General features: G+C 40.7%; 1 protein-coding gene across 1 annotated transcript in view; it reads right to left on the minus strand.

Moving 5' to 3' along the window:
- Nucleotides 1-9,045, minus strand: part of meis1b (Meis homeobox 1 b) — a 68,201-nt gene extending 59,156 nt beyond the window's left edge. The window contains exons 1-6 of the mRNA XM_084709369.1: nucleotides 8,440-9,045; nucleotides 6,784-7,004; nucleotides 5,772-5,913; nucleotides 5,456-5,506; nucleotides 4,947-4,997; nucleotides 3,916-4,062 (exon numbers count right to left, since the gene is read on the minus strand). Of these exons, the coding sequence (XP_084565495.1) occupies nucleotides 3,916-4,062; nucleotides 4,947-4,997; nucleotides 5,456-5,506; nucleotides 5,772-5,913; nucleotides 6,784-7,004; nucleotides 8,440-8,451 (624 nt within the window). The 5' untranslated portion in view covers nucleotides 8,452-9,045. The remainder of the gene's footprint in view (nucleotides 1-3,915; nucleotides 4,063-4,946; nucleotides 4,998-5,455; nucleotides 5,507-5,771; nucleotides 5,914-6,783; nucleotides 7,005-8,439) is intronic.
- Between the last annotated feature and the right edge of the window lie 5,918 nt (nucleotides 9,046-14,963).

The following is a 14,963-nucleotide window of genomic DNA, read 5'->3' on the forward strand; positions in this document are numbered from 1 at the left end:
GAATCCTCAACAGCCGCCTGCATTCCCTCCTAATGGAAAAGGGGGCAGGGGAGAGCGGTAGGGGGTCGAAGGGGGGGTTCACCTCGCCCGTTCTTCCTTTCAACTACAAAGTCTTCCATTACCAACAATCACAGCAATAACTTACCATGTTTTGTCCTCAGAACCAGGGTATGAGCGCTAAACTGTGGGATATGAGGGAGAGCTGGAGAGTGTGTCTGCCAAGCTAAATTTGTCCTAATTTGATGCATACCCATCTAGGAGAGATTAGCGATAGCAGCCTTCTGATTAGGGAAAATACTCACTGACCCCCCTCGGTCAGGCTTTCCATTGAGTCATAGGGTTAGAGGTCACCCTTTTGACCGCCAGAGTTACCTAAACTAACATTGCCGGGTCCCAATGACCTGGAAACTGGTACTTGTATAGCTAAACAGTGCCGATTGTTGGAAAGAAAATACCCTGATAACCTCATCAACCACAATTTAATATACACTGCAAATATTAGACATGTGTACTCACAATAGGGCTTAAGAACAGGAACAAATTACTTAACCAACCCTTACCCAAGATTCACCAAATTATGCCACTTCAACATTATTTCACACTTCTTGAATAGTGACACCAAAACCACAACCCAAAATTCCTTTAGTTATTCAATTCAATTTGCATAAATTATCTTACAATGCAGAGAATCCCTTCCTATTGAAATCAAAACAATATGACCGCAGAGTACTTTTTGTTCATAATTTCAAACCCTCCTCAGTCCAGAAACAGCAGAAGGAAGAGAACAAACTGTCGTGTTCCAATGACTCTCAGCCCCACTTCAGCCTGTGTACCTCAATTTAGGAGAAGAGCCCTCTAGATTTAGAGAGAGTCCTCAACACTGTTAGTAGAGTCAGCTCAACACACTAGGGCCTGAGCCCTCAGAGTTCATTAGCAAAGTGCCATGTCCCCTCCTTGTGCTATCTATGCAATTAAAGACAACTGTGCAAACGCTATACTGAGGATCCCTGGGAACACCTCCCACTTTTTCCTTCAAATCAGGCCTGGAAATATATATGTGTGTATGTGTGACAAATAATCTAAGCAACGAGAAAGGCCACTAAAGCCAACTAAACAAGAAGAGACGTTTTGAAGTATGTTTGTGTAGTATGCCTTTGAGTAGATTCACAAGTCAAACTGATGCAGTCAATTTCCGTGAGCTTGATCAAAAGAGGACTATAAGAAAACTATGAAAACATATAACAGGATGTGAACAAATGTCCTTCCAGTATCTTAGGAATGTGGTATTTCGGGTATCTTTCGCCATGCACACGTGTACAAAACAATTGTCTTTAAGTGAGTAGCCTATGTATTGGAAATGGTCTAGAGAGAGGGAAGGAATGGGTTAAGGAATCCCAACTGGTGCTAACCAGTCACTCCACTCACATCGCACCTGAGGGGGGTGCTGAATTTATCAGTTCAGCCCAAAGTACAAACACACACACACACACACACAAGGGTGCATGTATACTCTTACACATATGCACACACATACGCAAACACACACACATACACACACTCACACATACAAAGACACAGACAAACATGCATCCAGGAAGAGAAGGGTGAGCCCAAACTGGCTCGGCTACATTCACAAGCCAGCGCAGAGACTCTGACTCTTCCACCTCTCAGCTATGCTCAGCTCTTTTGATAGGGGCCTGCGTCGTTCGTTAGCCTCCTACATAAACTATGTGAGTCTAGAATAACAATATGGAGAAGAACAATGAAACAGTTGGGACAATATTGAGACTATGCTTGGTGCACATGCAACTAGAAAGTCAGTAGTGCCGGACCTTCGAGTTTAATCAATTCAAAACAGCCAAGTATGTTCCCCTCTGACGTTTTTTCTGCTACAGTCGCCTCGCTGGAATAAATTGGTGTATGAATAAATGAGCCCCCATTTCTCCCTCTTGTTAACATAGTTTTTTGTGCAAATTCTCAACATTTTCCCAGTCCAATTCAACTTTATGCCCGAAGGGCATATATTATATATGGAACGAGATAATGCACACACAACGCAAACTCGTTGGGTGTCAACCTTTAACAATCGCAACGGCATTAGTCTCACAGAAAAATACTAAAAGCTGAATATTTAGGCTGTAGACTTGCAGCAGCGACTCCCATAAATTAGTGACATATTGCAGTCATTAACTAACGTCTTGCAGAGATGTGATCCCTTAGTAGGCCTGTCCTGAAATGCATTCTGGTTGTGGATCGTTGCACTAGCTCTACATATCTAGACTTGTATCTGTCCATTCTAGGTCTATCAAAAAGTTTGCCAGTATGCAAATTAGTACTTCAAGTTAAGTCTAGACCCCGCTAGCAGAGACAAACATCTAGGCCTAACACAGCCTACAATATTGGCCTCGATATTTAGGCTAGTGTACGACCATTAGGCTATATTAAAATAGGCCATGTCTTCATCGTAAAGTCAATTAAAGATCCGAATCAGTGCCCGCAAGCACAACATAATTTGCTTCATATACCTAGAAACCCAGGGGTTTTAGACAGTCTATTTCCATGTCCATACTATCTTTCTGTATGTTCAGCTATATATGCAAAACTTTTTGACAATTGCCTCCCTAAAGAATACAACCCTTCAAAGGAACACTTAAATGCACAATTGGCATCATGTTATTTAATTCTGCTTTTGAATTAAATGAAGTATTATCTTCGGGACGATCTGTTCATTAGCATAATCATTCATAGGGGCTGGGACTGAGGAGGCTTGCGGGCGGGGGTTGTTCCATTTTGGTCCCAGTTCGGCCATGAATGGCGCTGCTAGCCCAGCTATTCACCAAAGAACATAAAAGCTGGTGGCTAAGCTCTCTCCGGAGAACTACAACAGGCCGCCGCTCTAGCCGGCCACTCAACCATATGGAAGTCCACGGATTTAAATTATTTAGCCTAATCGCTTCATTACTTTTTATGTCGGTCTTTCCCGCTAATCCCTTTAATTTGGGCACTTGTTTTTCCCCCTCATCGGTGGCCATATATCCCTTGCTGCGCCCAGAGAAAATTTTGAAAAAATAGCTTGCTAAGTGAAAAGACATATCTACAATTATAAGTATGGCAGCATTAATGATATAAAATCTACAACGCAAACATTTGCATAATTCTAATCATCATAGCTGTTATCATTATTTAACGGCAGCGCGGACCATTAGGGTCATGCCTGCGCGCACTACAATGTCCCTCGAGTGCAAACAGTCACTGGAGCACATAATGAAGGATGTGGTTATCTGTGATATCACTACTGCTGGGTCTCACAAAAGGAAACATTTCCTAATCTACCTATAATACCCATTGCCATGTTTTCAAACATAACCGTCTTGCCACTGGATCTCGCACCGGTCTGGATCAGAGCAAAGAGGGACTTTCATAATCCTTGCATTAATGTCTGAGAAAAATACTGACAAGACACGAAATGAACCGCGAACTACAGCAATGCAAGACACCTATAAGCGCAGCCTCTCCAGCTTGAGTGAGATAGGTCTCCTGCCAACCATAAAGCCTACATTGACTGTGTGATAATAGAAATGTACTGATAACGTTTCGTTTTTATTAAAATTGAGAGGAGGGAAGAGAAGAAAAGGGAGAGGGACTAAATTAAAATCGACATGAAACAGGTCAAGTTTATGGCGATGATTTTTCGAGCTAATCTTCGCAGGTCGGTTCCGGGATCAACCCTTAATGGGCCAATAATGGCAACATTATTCAGAAAATTTTCATTCCGATGGAATCTAAAACGGTCTTAATCATATGCAAATAGCAGCGCGGCGGCGAAGTGACCCAGAAGGCATGCCGAATAGCCAGTAGAGAGAGAAAGAGAGTGTGGGGAAGTGGATGGGGGGGGGGGGGGGGGTGTAGGCCTACCTGATCAAGAGGTCCCGATGATCTTGTGATTTCCTCGCTGTCTGATTTTGATCCGCCTTCTCTGTCGTCTATAACTAAGTCGATGGGCATCTTGCCCTTCAAGCAGCTGATGTACCGGTGACAAAAATTGTCACAGAGTTCGTGTACCTGTAAAAAACAGTAGAGAGGTACACCACAATCACTCAAAGGGACATCACAGTGCAGTGAATACTGGCATGTGGATCACAATCCCTTTGACACAGAAAATGACCCAAATGGTTTATGGCTCGACGTGTTGCATTGCAATCCCGAGTGACAATGTGAATACAGACTATGAAGTACCCTATAACTTCATTCTCTGGGAAAAAATTAAGATATCGGCGAAAATTGACAGTGACAAGAGGACTATCGGGCTACAACGCACTCAACACCCGTGTTAAATTCATCAGTGCCCCAGGTTGTGGCCATTAGGCGGGTGACCCGCTTGACTGACATTTAAGGGAAACTGTTTAATTTCAGTTATTCCATTATTAAGATAGAAGCATTGCATCTTGCCACAATGACGCTTGGAAATTCAATAATGCTCTTCATGTTAAAGTTAAAGCCACACGTTACCACCCACACCTCAAGAAGTCTTCACGTGCATAAAACACATTTAAATGATGAACATTAAGTTGTTTTTGTAATTTATAGTCAAATAATGAAAAGTCAGGCATGTCATCAATGAGATAGATTAAAAACATATAGGCTCTCAGTATCCCAGATCACGCTCTGACTTCGTCCCAGTGCCAATTACATCATCCTACAGTTAGGTTATTTCATTCACCTTGCATATAATTCCTATGATTTCTTCAGGACACGAAGAGAAAAATTGGTGCACATCTCAATTTCAGTTTGTAACAGCAGGCTTAGTGATTAAATGTGGAAGAGAAATATATGCCTCGTGATTGATTTTGACGGTAATTATAACCGACGAGCAAAAATATATTTATGCAAATGTTGCCCATAGGTCTGGGCTACAGCGCTGACCAGAAATAGTAAGGAAATATTACCTTTTCCAACTCCAAAAGATGAAATCGTAAAACTTGAATGGCTTGAATCATCTGAAAAATTAAGACAATATGTAAAAAATAGCGTACTTTATCGTGCATGCAACAGGCGTATGTAATAGCCTACATTCTATTATGATCACTTATGGGACACATGTGCAGTGTTACGCATGCCTGAGATTAGGCCCACACATGTGAATCTATGATATATTTCTAAAATATGGACTGACAAAATGTGCTGGTCTTAACATGGGCAAAGTATTAGCATAAAAACGTTTTTATAATGGAAATTAGTTCAATGCCTTCTAATGGCAAACCATAAAGACGCTACAGAGACACTGCAGGGAGACTGTCAAGAAATCAAACAATTATGTTTTAAGAACATTTCCATCCATACATAATACTTTGTAGAACAAAAAGCGTCTAGTTTAAACAAGTGTGGGGCCGTTACAAAACATCCAGTAACAATTCTGAAGCCTCTCGTTGTATTATAAAAGCATTGTTTATCTTACCAAATTATCCAACTCTGGATTTGATGAAAATAGCGGCTTTTCTGCCCGAATCTAAAAGAAAAATAAATGGATTTAGGCTACACACATCATGACAATTAGGCACACGAATATGTCAATCAATGGTCTACTGTATAAATAGCCTTAAATTGCACCTAATATAGTATGCATCCATTATCGATAACGTTTGCAAAGGTGCGTCTCTTCTGAGGCCTATGAATGTTAGTGTTCATTAAAGATGTAGACTACTGTTTTAGCAATAAGCCAAACTGTGGCGATACATTTTTTATTAATTTTGTTTATGGAAAAACTTCCTGACCTGTTTTGCAAATACTGCTATGTCTTCATTGAAAGATTCCGATGAACAAACGTCGCCTCCCGCCACTCCGGGCTCTCTGGGCGTGCAAGTCGCTAATTCACATTTCTCAAAAATCAGTGCAAGCAAGGGGAACAGGGGGTGCCTGGAATCAAACACAATAGCAAATGTCACCAGAGAGAACACCGTCGGGGTCAAGACGACTACAGGCTAGATTTACCTAGTCATGCTACTCTCAGGCCTATATTTAAAAAGAAGCTGAAAACATTGCATGTACGTATGATTAACATTACACTGATAGCCTGCACTATAGTCTTTGTTTTTTCCAACTTTCAAATGACTTCACTTGAGCCACATTAATGCCGTTGTCTCCAACAGTTTATATTATGTAGCCTACTTCTGTCTTATGTCTGTCTTATTACTTAGACTATTGAAGTATGTTCAGTGTAATGTTAGGCTTGTGTCTATGGAAGTTGTTTTTGTAGTACAATGACGTTCTTGAAAAAAACTTAACGACTGAAGAGCATAATACAAGGTACAATTTTTTGTTCCGCCTGCTGTCCTTTGGCATTCAAATGAACTAATAAAAATTAAAGATTGCTGTGTAGAATTCGGATCCTATCTTTTCTGAACATAAAGGCTTAACAAGTGTGTCTGAAATAAGCTACATATAGCCTATTTTAAAATATACTTTCTATTCTAAAACATTTTGGCTAAATGCTCAACACATTATAAGCAAGATACTTTATGCAGATGCGTTTCTTTTTGGTTGTTTAAACGTTTTATTATTTACAATGACTAGGTTATGCATGTTGTAAAGTGTGCCAAAACGATATTTAAAAAATCAAGGCAGTTACAGGATATAGACTAAAGTTTGTGTTGTCATATGGCATTTTCGTGCTCATACAATCTGTTTGCTTTCTAACCTCCCTTTCGCTGCCTAACACATAGTGAAACGTCAATGAATAAACAACACGTCCCATGAGGTATGAAGTTAACCATGGGCTACACGTACCCGTATATCGCGTCTTTATCTCTTTTGAGAGCATCGTTGACTGAGGAACCCATGCTAGGCGGCATGGCGTTTGTGTGAGCTGAGTGCGGGTACTGGTGCGAGTGCAGCTGGGGCCCGTGGTTCAGGTGGACCGCTTGCATTGACCTGGCGCCGTGCGGGTCCCCGTACATGGTTGTCGGTATGCCCACTCCATCCATTCCGTAGTGGGGCAAATCTTCGTACTGCACACAACAAACGCGTGTATCCAGTGAATAGTCATTTACCATAAAATAAATAGTAACAGTAGGCTGGAATTTGGGTAAGGCTATGGAAGTTGACCAAAGTAAATTAGTTTGATGCAGATCTTTTACATGACCAGTACTGATCTTAAACTTAATTGTCATTAAATAATTGTAAAATAGGCTATTCAACTAAGCAGAACAGTAAAACAAAAACAGATGGGCCTTAAACTAGTGAAAAGCATGTTAAGACCTGTATACTATGTTAAACATTTAAAGCAAATACATTCAGAGCCTATGCGTTTAGGATTTACAAAACAAGTCAATGGCTTTTCATTGTAATTCAATAAAGTAATTTGCAAACTCAGGTGAATTATTATTATCATGATTTTGCCCATCACATAGACTAAATTATATATTTAATAGGCTCTTTAAACAATGCAAGTTAATAGTTGGTCTGTTTCTCAGTTTGATGATTTATACCTACACAACTTTTTTTTCTCATGACAATTTCATACATAAAATGAATAGTTATTTGACTATTGCATAAGATAAATCCCACTAAATGCAGCCAACATTTGAAATGCTTAACGTGTTGGGAAAAGCTCACTTCTTAACAAAAATGGCAAAAATATGAATCTTGTTTCTCTAACGAATTGATGAGTTGATTTAATTATTAATACTTTTGATAGTATCTGGGGGAGATGAGAGTAAAAGGCGTTTGCACAAAGCCTAACATTTAGACTCTAAACTCTGAGAGGTGCAAAACAGCGTGATACTGTTGTTAGTGCCAAACAACCAAGCAAAAGGTCTCAGACTGATAGAAGTGGGATCTCTACTTTACAATTGTTGACACTTCATTTAAAAACGAAGGACCTGTCACCTAATAGAGTAGTCCCGGAGTATATGAATCAATGTATAGGTCATCACGTCATTGCTAAAAAAAGATTTTCAGAGGAGTATGCAAATATTCCATGTTCTGGAACACATTAGTAGTCTAAAGATTCCCTAGTAGTACCAGTATCAATATGCGTGACATGGTGTCTAAAGGGCTTAGAATATGTTTAAGTGCTACTGCCCTGCGACAACTATAAATGTTCACAAACTGGAAAATGTTTAAAATTGACTTTGAGACAACAACAACGATTTTGTTTTGTCTCATCGACCCACATTTCCTCAAATGTGGGTAATAACTTATTTGAAAAACCTGCTATAATCACACTCCTCACGTCCCAAGTCCGGCTTGGTCGTCGTGAAGTAAACATGTGCATCCGTGCGTAATAGTGAGCTAAAGATGCAAAACAATGTATGCTGTCCATCGTACAAGACGAGAGAAAGTTTCCCCGTGAGCGCCTGTCATTGTCCACGTTACAGTGTTCAGCCTTGCATTCTATTCTACCATAGTGGTGACTGAAACTTTTCGGTATAGCCTACGTACCCTCTGCGCCATAGCCCTCCTTACTCCCTCTTCTTCCTTTAGCTTCAGATATATCCCCTATGTGGCCAGGATGAAGAAGAAAATAACACTCAAAATCCAAATGGAAGATATTTTCACAAAATCCGTATTTCTTTCCAGAGGGATGAAGTCAGCCACTTCTGCTCAAGTTCAGCTCGAGCGAGGTGAATAGGTCCTCGGCTATCCACAGGACAGCGACAGAACGAGAACCAGTCTTCTTTTCCAAATGCCCCTCAAACAAAACTAGCGAGTCTCATGGCTTTTTGCCACTCCAACTGTCAATCAAACGCAAGGCTTGTCAAAGTACCGAATGAATGATGATCCGCCGCGCGCTTCCACGGATTCGCACACCAAATGTTAATAATCAAACGCACACAAAAATGAAGCTCTCTGGTTTCTTTGATCAGTCTCGGATCCTGAGTTGATATTTTATGCAAAAGCTTCTAAAGGAGATCAAGAGGAGGTGGGGTGATAATTCTGGCTTAGTCTTTCTTAAAGGAGCCACGATCGATGCTGTGTGTGAGCCGCTTGCCAGTTTGTGTACAATGAGTGTGTGCTGAGCGCGACTGAGGAGTGGATCTGGACCAGACTGCTGAAACCCGGAAGTAGTGGTGGCCATAACAGGTCGCGTCTTACACAATGCAATGGGCTACATCAAGTCGAGCCGAACGGAGGGGGGTGACTTGAGAGGACCCTAGAAGCTCTGTCGGTGGTGGACGAGCCCCACATTGCGCACTGTACGCTGTGTATTAGCCTATGTGTAAGCTCATCAAGCATGCTCTTGATTTGATATAGTGCGTTTTAGATTCAATTGTCTTCTTGACTTTTTAATACCAATAGTATTGTTTGGTGTGCATAATGATTATTATAGTCTCTTATGAATACACAGTTTACTAAACTGACAGTGTCATAACCCAAATCACATACAATCTCAACCTACGTAGAATTTTGCAGAAAGTGTATCCAGGTTATGTTGCTTGAACTGCAAAAATGAAATGTCATATGTTTAAATCCAGCAAAAAGCTTCAACCAGGTTGACAGGTAACACTTTCACATCACCCTCCATAGCACACCCCCCCCCCCCCAAAAAAAAACAAACATTGTATGCTTATTTAAAACTGGTAGCCTACCGACAAGAAAGAAAATGAAATTGCCGTCTGTTACGCAACGTAATGATGCTTGACATTAAATCTGTTGTTTGAATGTGTGCCTATACACAACAAGAGAGGCCAATGAGACCAACTTGAAGCAGGTCTTAGTTACCCTATCATAGTATCAGCACACGCAGTCTTTGCATCATCTTAGAATGCAAGTCACACTGAATCCAACTTTCTCATGTCATGCTCCCGGTAAACACATTTTCAAATAAGTATATAGGCATATCATATTATCTACCCCTGCCATTTCTTTCTTAATAACTGTTTAAGTAGGTCTATTGTTGGTTTCTTATTTTGAAATAGTAAACGACTTAAAAGCCAAAAGAGAAAGGTCTATCCCGTTACAGCTACAATACGTCTTTAAACCCCCACACCAGCACGGAATGGGTCGCTCCAAGCTTCTGCACACTCTCTGAGAGGAAGAGGTGTCCAATGGAAGCGCTGTAGTGTACTGCAAGCCCCCTATTGGCTCTCAACGTGATCAATTCTGAGGTGATTGATTGTTGGCCACATTGGCGAGGTGGACGGTAAGACATTACAAGAAAATGAAAACCTTTATTTCACATCTGAAAAATACCTTTGCCAAATTGCTAAATATTTGTCAAAACACATAGGGATCTCTCTCTCTCTCTTTCTCTCTCTCTCTCTCTCTCTCTCTCTCTCTCTCTCTCTCTCTCTCTCTCTCTCTCTCTCTCTCTCTCTCTCTCTCTCTCTCTCTCTCTCTCTCACGCATGCACACACACACTTGCGTACCCACACAGTCACTTACATGTACCTTCCTTATTCTAATTTCCAACATGTTATATTTGTTAAGCTCACACCTCTGAAGAAGTCAGTACACATTCAGAATATAGTAGGCTAATAACTTTTTTCTGTCCAGCAATTCAAAGTAATTTGCCTCACTGATCTTGATCTGAATTGTTGGCTAAAAACGTATCTAGGCCTATTATCCATTGATATGTTAATAGCCTGCAATTGACTACACTACATAAAATGATGCCAAGATGCCAGAGACTGATGGTACAAAGAACATACCTGTAGATACTGGCTTCGATAAATGTATGAATCAATATATGGAGTGTAAAGTAATACAGCTTAGCTGCTCGCATATCCTAGATCACATAGCATACTCTTGCACAGCATAGAGTCAAATGTATAGCATTTTATATCGGCCTTTTACAGTTTGGTTCGGTGTGCCTCTGCCGTTTGCTGAGTATATACAGTACATTTCTGAACCAGACTTTTAGACCATCCTCTAAGATCATTTCAGATGAATGCCAAAAGAGTGGGCAACGGCTCTGTCTCATGATTAGACTAAGCCGTCACTGTTCGTAACTGTTATTTCAAATGCCCCGGTGACAAGGTGTTTGAAGTTAGCCTGAGAAGCATCTGTCATCGATCATAATGCTGCAGAGCCAGCAACAGTGTCATATCAGATAATGCAAGCTTCACACATTCAGTGATTCCCGAGGTACCATCCGAGCGCTGGGATCCAACGTTCAAATTTACAGGCATGAAATTACTACTAAATCCTCCACCGACCAGCGGAGCTCGGGGCAGACGGTGTAACGCGTTCTGTGGAAAAGCTACGAAGCCACACGGTCGCGAGGAATTCAAGGAGAGTCATACAGGATTATTAACATTATATTAACTAACTTTGGTGAATTGGCGTAGTGAACACGACTAAGTTTCAAACGTTATTCCAAACAGTAAATTATGGGTAAGTATCGCAGCTGTTGTCTCAAGTTGTTTTCTCTGGTGCAGTAGCCTAATAACTGGTAGAACAGTGTTTGGGTGGAAAAAGTAAGATAACTAAAATAATTACGTTAAATAAGAAATAATGCGTCACTTCGAACATGTATCTTTGATGATAAAATACTGTCTATGAACAATGCAAGAATGCCATCTGATATTAGTAACATCATTGTCAGGATTGTTTCTATTTCTATCACTGCAAACACTAATTTAACCCACCTCTAAATAAGGCTCAAGCCAAATTGACATGAAGGGCGAACAACGTCAACGCCTAACGGCTGTCAAAGTACCAGAATGGCATTATAAAGTAATTATGTTGCTTCAATTAACGTCTGTAAGGGACGCCGTAGACCACAGCAGGAGCAAGGACTTTCACTCTTTGGCTTTATTGGGAGTCAGCGCATTTTAGCGTCCTGCAAGAGCCTGTAATAGTATAATTTCTTGTTAATCCACTTTCCGATGATGTTGGTCGAGGTATAATGAAATCAGTGGATATTACTCAGCAGTCAAATATGAATGGACAGCACATTTGACAAAGAGAACACAAACATTGTTTGTCTGCTGGAATAGAAAATCGACAGGAAGGAGAAGTTTCAGTTGTACAACCATCGTTGTTACCTATTTAATTGACCCCATGGTGAAAATGTTACACGAACTGACAAGGCCCTTTGAGAGAGAACAATTCATCTTTTGCCTATTTTCTGCCAATGCCACGCACATTTTGTACACGTAACAGTCAATAGAAGTAGGCCTAAGTTAGGCAAAATAATAAAAATCGTATTGTAAATGTGGCTTTTTCGAATAATGGCACAAGTACAATACTCTGTTCGCAGAAATGTGGATAATTTATACAATGTTGACTAAATAATGAGTCGTTATCTCTTGTATTTGTGATAGCTGATGATTGCTCTGTCCCTTTGCGCGTTTGCGGTAGACCATATAAAGCAACTGGCGTTGTGGTTCAGGAGTCAAACGGAGGTCAAACTTTTTACTGCCCTGAAGCAATGCTCCCAAACGTGTTGAGATCCGTTAAGTCCAGTCCGCAGTGAGCTCTGCTCTCTATCATCAGTTAGAAAGTTTTCGGAAAAAAAGAATGGAGCCTCGAATTTCTCCGTTTGTTAAGTTTTATAGTTCATGATCTGTTATATTAGCAAAGACTATCGGCTAACTATCACACGGTAGAAGGTGGGGATTAATGGCTGGGATTAATGAGAAATTCTATATTATGGAAACGAATTTTCATAACATTTTATTTAGGTTAATGGGAAAGTTAAAGCTCAAGTAACAATATAAAGCATCATAATTTGTGTTATTGAAGTTATAGTAAAACGTTGAACCTAAAAAAAATAAAAAATAACTTTAAACGATTATGCCGATTAAGTTGTTTTGGGTGCGTGCTTTTAAACTTTTAAGCAACAAGCAAAACATAATTTTAAATATTATAGTGTGAACATCAACATGGTTATCCAAACTAAAATGTAGGAAGCGAATATCTAACCCTTCATTAGATTTACTAAATTTCCCTAAACGGATGAAATCTACAAATAGTGTTTAAGAACGTTCTATAATTTATGTGTCAGTGATGCAATACAGTAGATTGATGATATATCATACAGGCTATAGTACTATATTCATTTGCATACATTTTGAAAGGGAGAGAGACAGGGTAAAAAAAAGTTAAATACACTACAAAGTCTCTTCATATAATTGTCTACTATTGCGTCTCCTTGGACAATTTTGATTTTTTGAGGACTCCTCTCTTGTTTGCACATTAATGTTTAATCATTTGCGCCTTCTACTGGAGTTAAAGGAAATTGCATTACACGTAGAGAGTGATGTCGATTACCAACTCATTTTGACAGGTTAATTCCAGATCTATGTGAGATATCTTTTTTCTGTGAATCATTTCTACTTTAAACTAGGTTCTAATATGGGCAACTATTGCATAATACACAAATTAATGTTGGCTATTCGCTGACCTGATTATTGAAGTTTACACCTCATGAAAAATGTCCTGTTCTCATGTTGAGGATAACACGTTTTTTATAGTTTGGTATCAGTCTGATTCCCTTTACATGTGGCAAACATTATGAGAACATCTTGTTCTAAAATGTCTCTTATTGCAGTTTTGGCCAATATAACATATATTTCCAATTTGACAGGGTTGCACTTGCATACACATACACTACGCAGTGTAATAATAGATCCGTAAGTCTCTGAATACCACCACTCAATTTTCACATTGCACAACTGGCCATCAGGTCACAGACAGTAGTGCTGCTATCAGGGTGTGCTAAATCCATGGATGGATACCAAACTCATCACCAGCTCGCACACACCTCTCTCTCTCTCTCTCTCTCTCTCTCTCTCTCTCTCTCTCTCTCTCTCTCTCTCTCTCTCTCTCTCTCTCTCTCTCTCTCTCTCTCTCTCTCTCTCTCTCTCTCTCTCTCTCTCTACCTACCTACCTACCTACCTACAGAATGCCACCTCTGCTATTATCTTAGGTGTGCTAATGGCATAGCAGACACTCTGGAGAGGAGAGGCAAATAGAAAAAGATAGGGACAGTGAGACAGAGACAGAGGATGGAGAGAGGGGGGAGTGGGGGTGAATGAACAAACGAATAACTGAATGAAAAAAGAATCTCCTGGAGGAGTGTGATTTTCATCTGGTGGGTCAACTAGCAAATGCATGAAGGTGACCCCCCCCACTGTCCCTGACCCCTCCCACACAGACACAAGAGGAGTTGGGGAGGTGAGGAGGAGTGAGGAGGAGGTGAGGTGTGTCACATGTCAGCCAATCACATGGTGTGGTGGGAAAGAGTCTCACACCTCCCAGGGAGACTGTGAATTGATCAGCACCTCAGAGAGAGAAAGAGAGAGAGACATGGAGAGATGGAGCTGGAGGAAGCGAGAAAAAGACGCCAAGCGAGGAGATACGGAGTGAAGGGAAGGGAGTGAGAGAGAAATGGGGAGGAATTGAAAATAGATGGAGGGAGAGCAAGAAAGAAAGAGGGAGGGGGGGAGAAAGTGTGGGAAGGTGAAGGGGGAGAGGGCCGCAGAAGAGGTGTGAAGACTCATCTGTCTGTTCAGGGGTGTGAGGTGGGAGGCTTGAGAATGGCCTCACAGTCTATAGAATAGCGGTAATGAACTCCTTAGCCCCAATGGTAATGCAGCTATATCAAACACAGGCTATATGCCAGTGATAATCGCTTAGTGGCCTGGAGAATCCAGTGTCCCTACACAATGTTTAGTGAGATCCTAAATTGTTGTTTGCCATGGTATACAGGCGAACACAACATAAATGTTTTTCCCTAAAAGGAAATAGTGTGGGATGCCTTTTTTAACTACACCTCCGAATCAATAGTTCAGTATTTTTCTACTAAGGGCTTTTCTTCTTCCTGTTGTCCTCTCACCATTACTGTTCCTTGCAGCCCATGTTGTCTGTTGTCCACTAGTTCCTTCCACACCTTTAAACACTCTCAGTCCACTCTTCTCTTCTCGATTCTCTCATCACCTCAATCCCATCTTTCTCTCTTTCCCTCCTTCCCTCTCCCAGAATGGCGAGTATGTGATCCTGCTTTCTAGTATTAGAAG

The sequence above is a fragment of the Hypomesus nipponensis genome, chromosome 11 (genome assembly GCF_054491055.1).
Source record: "Hypomesus nipponensis isolate SF chromosome 11, ASM5449105v1, whole genome shotgun sequence".
NCBI classification, from domain to species: domain Eukaryota; kingdom Metazoa; phylum Chordata; class Actinopteri; order Osmeriformes; family Osmeridae; genus Hypomesus; species Hypomesus nipponensis.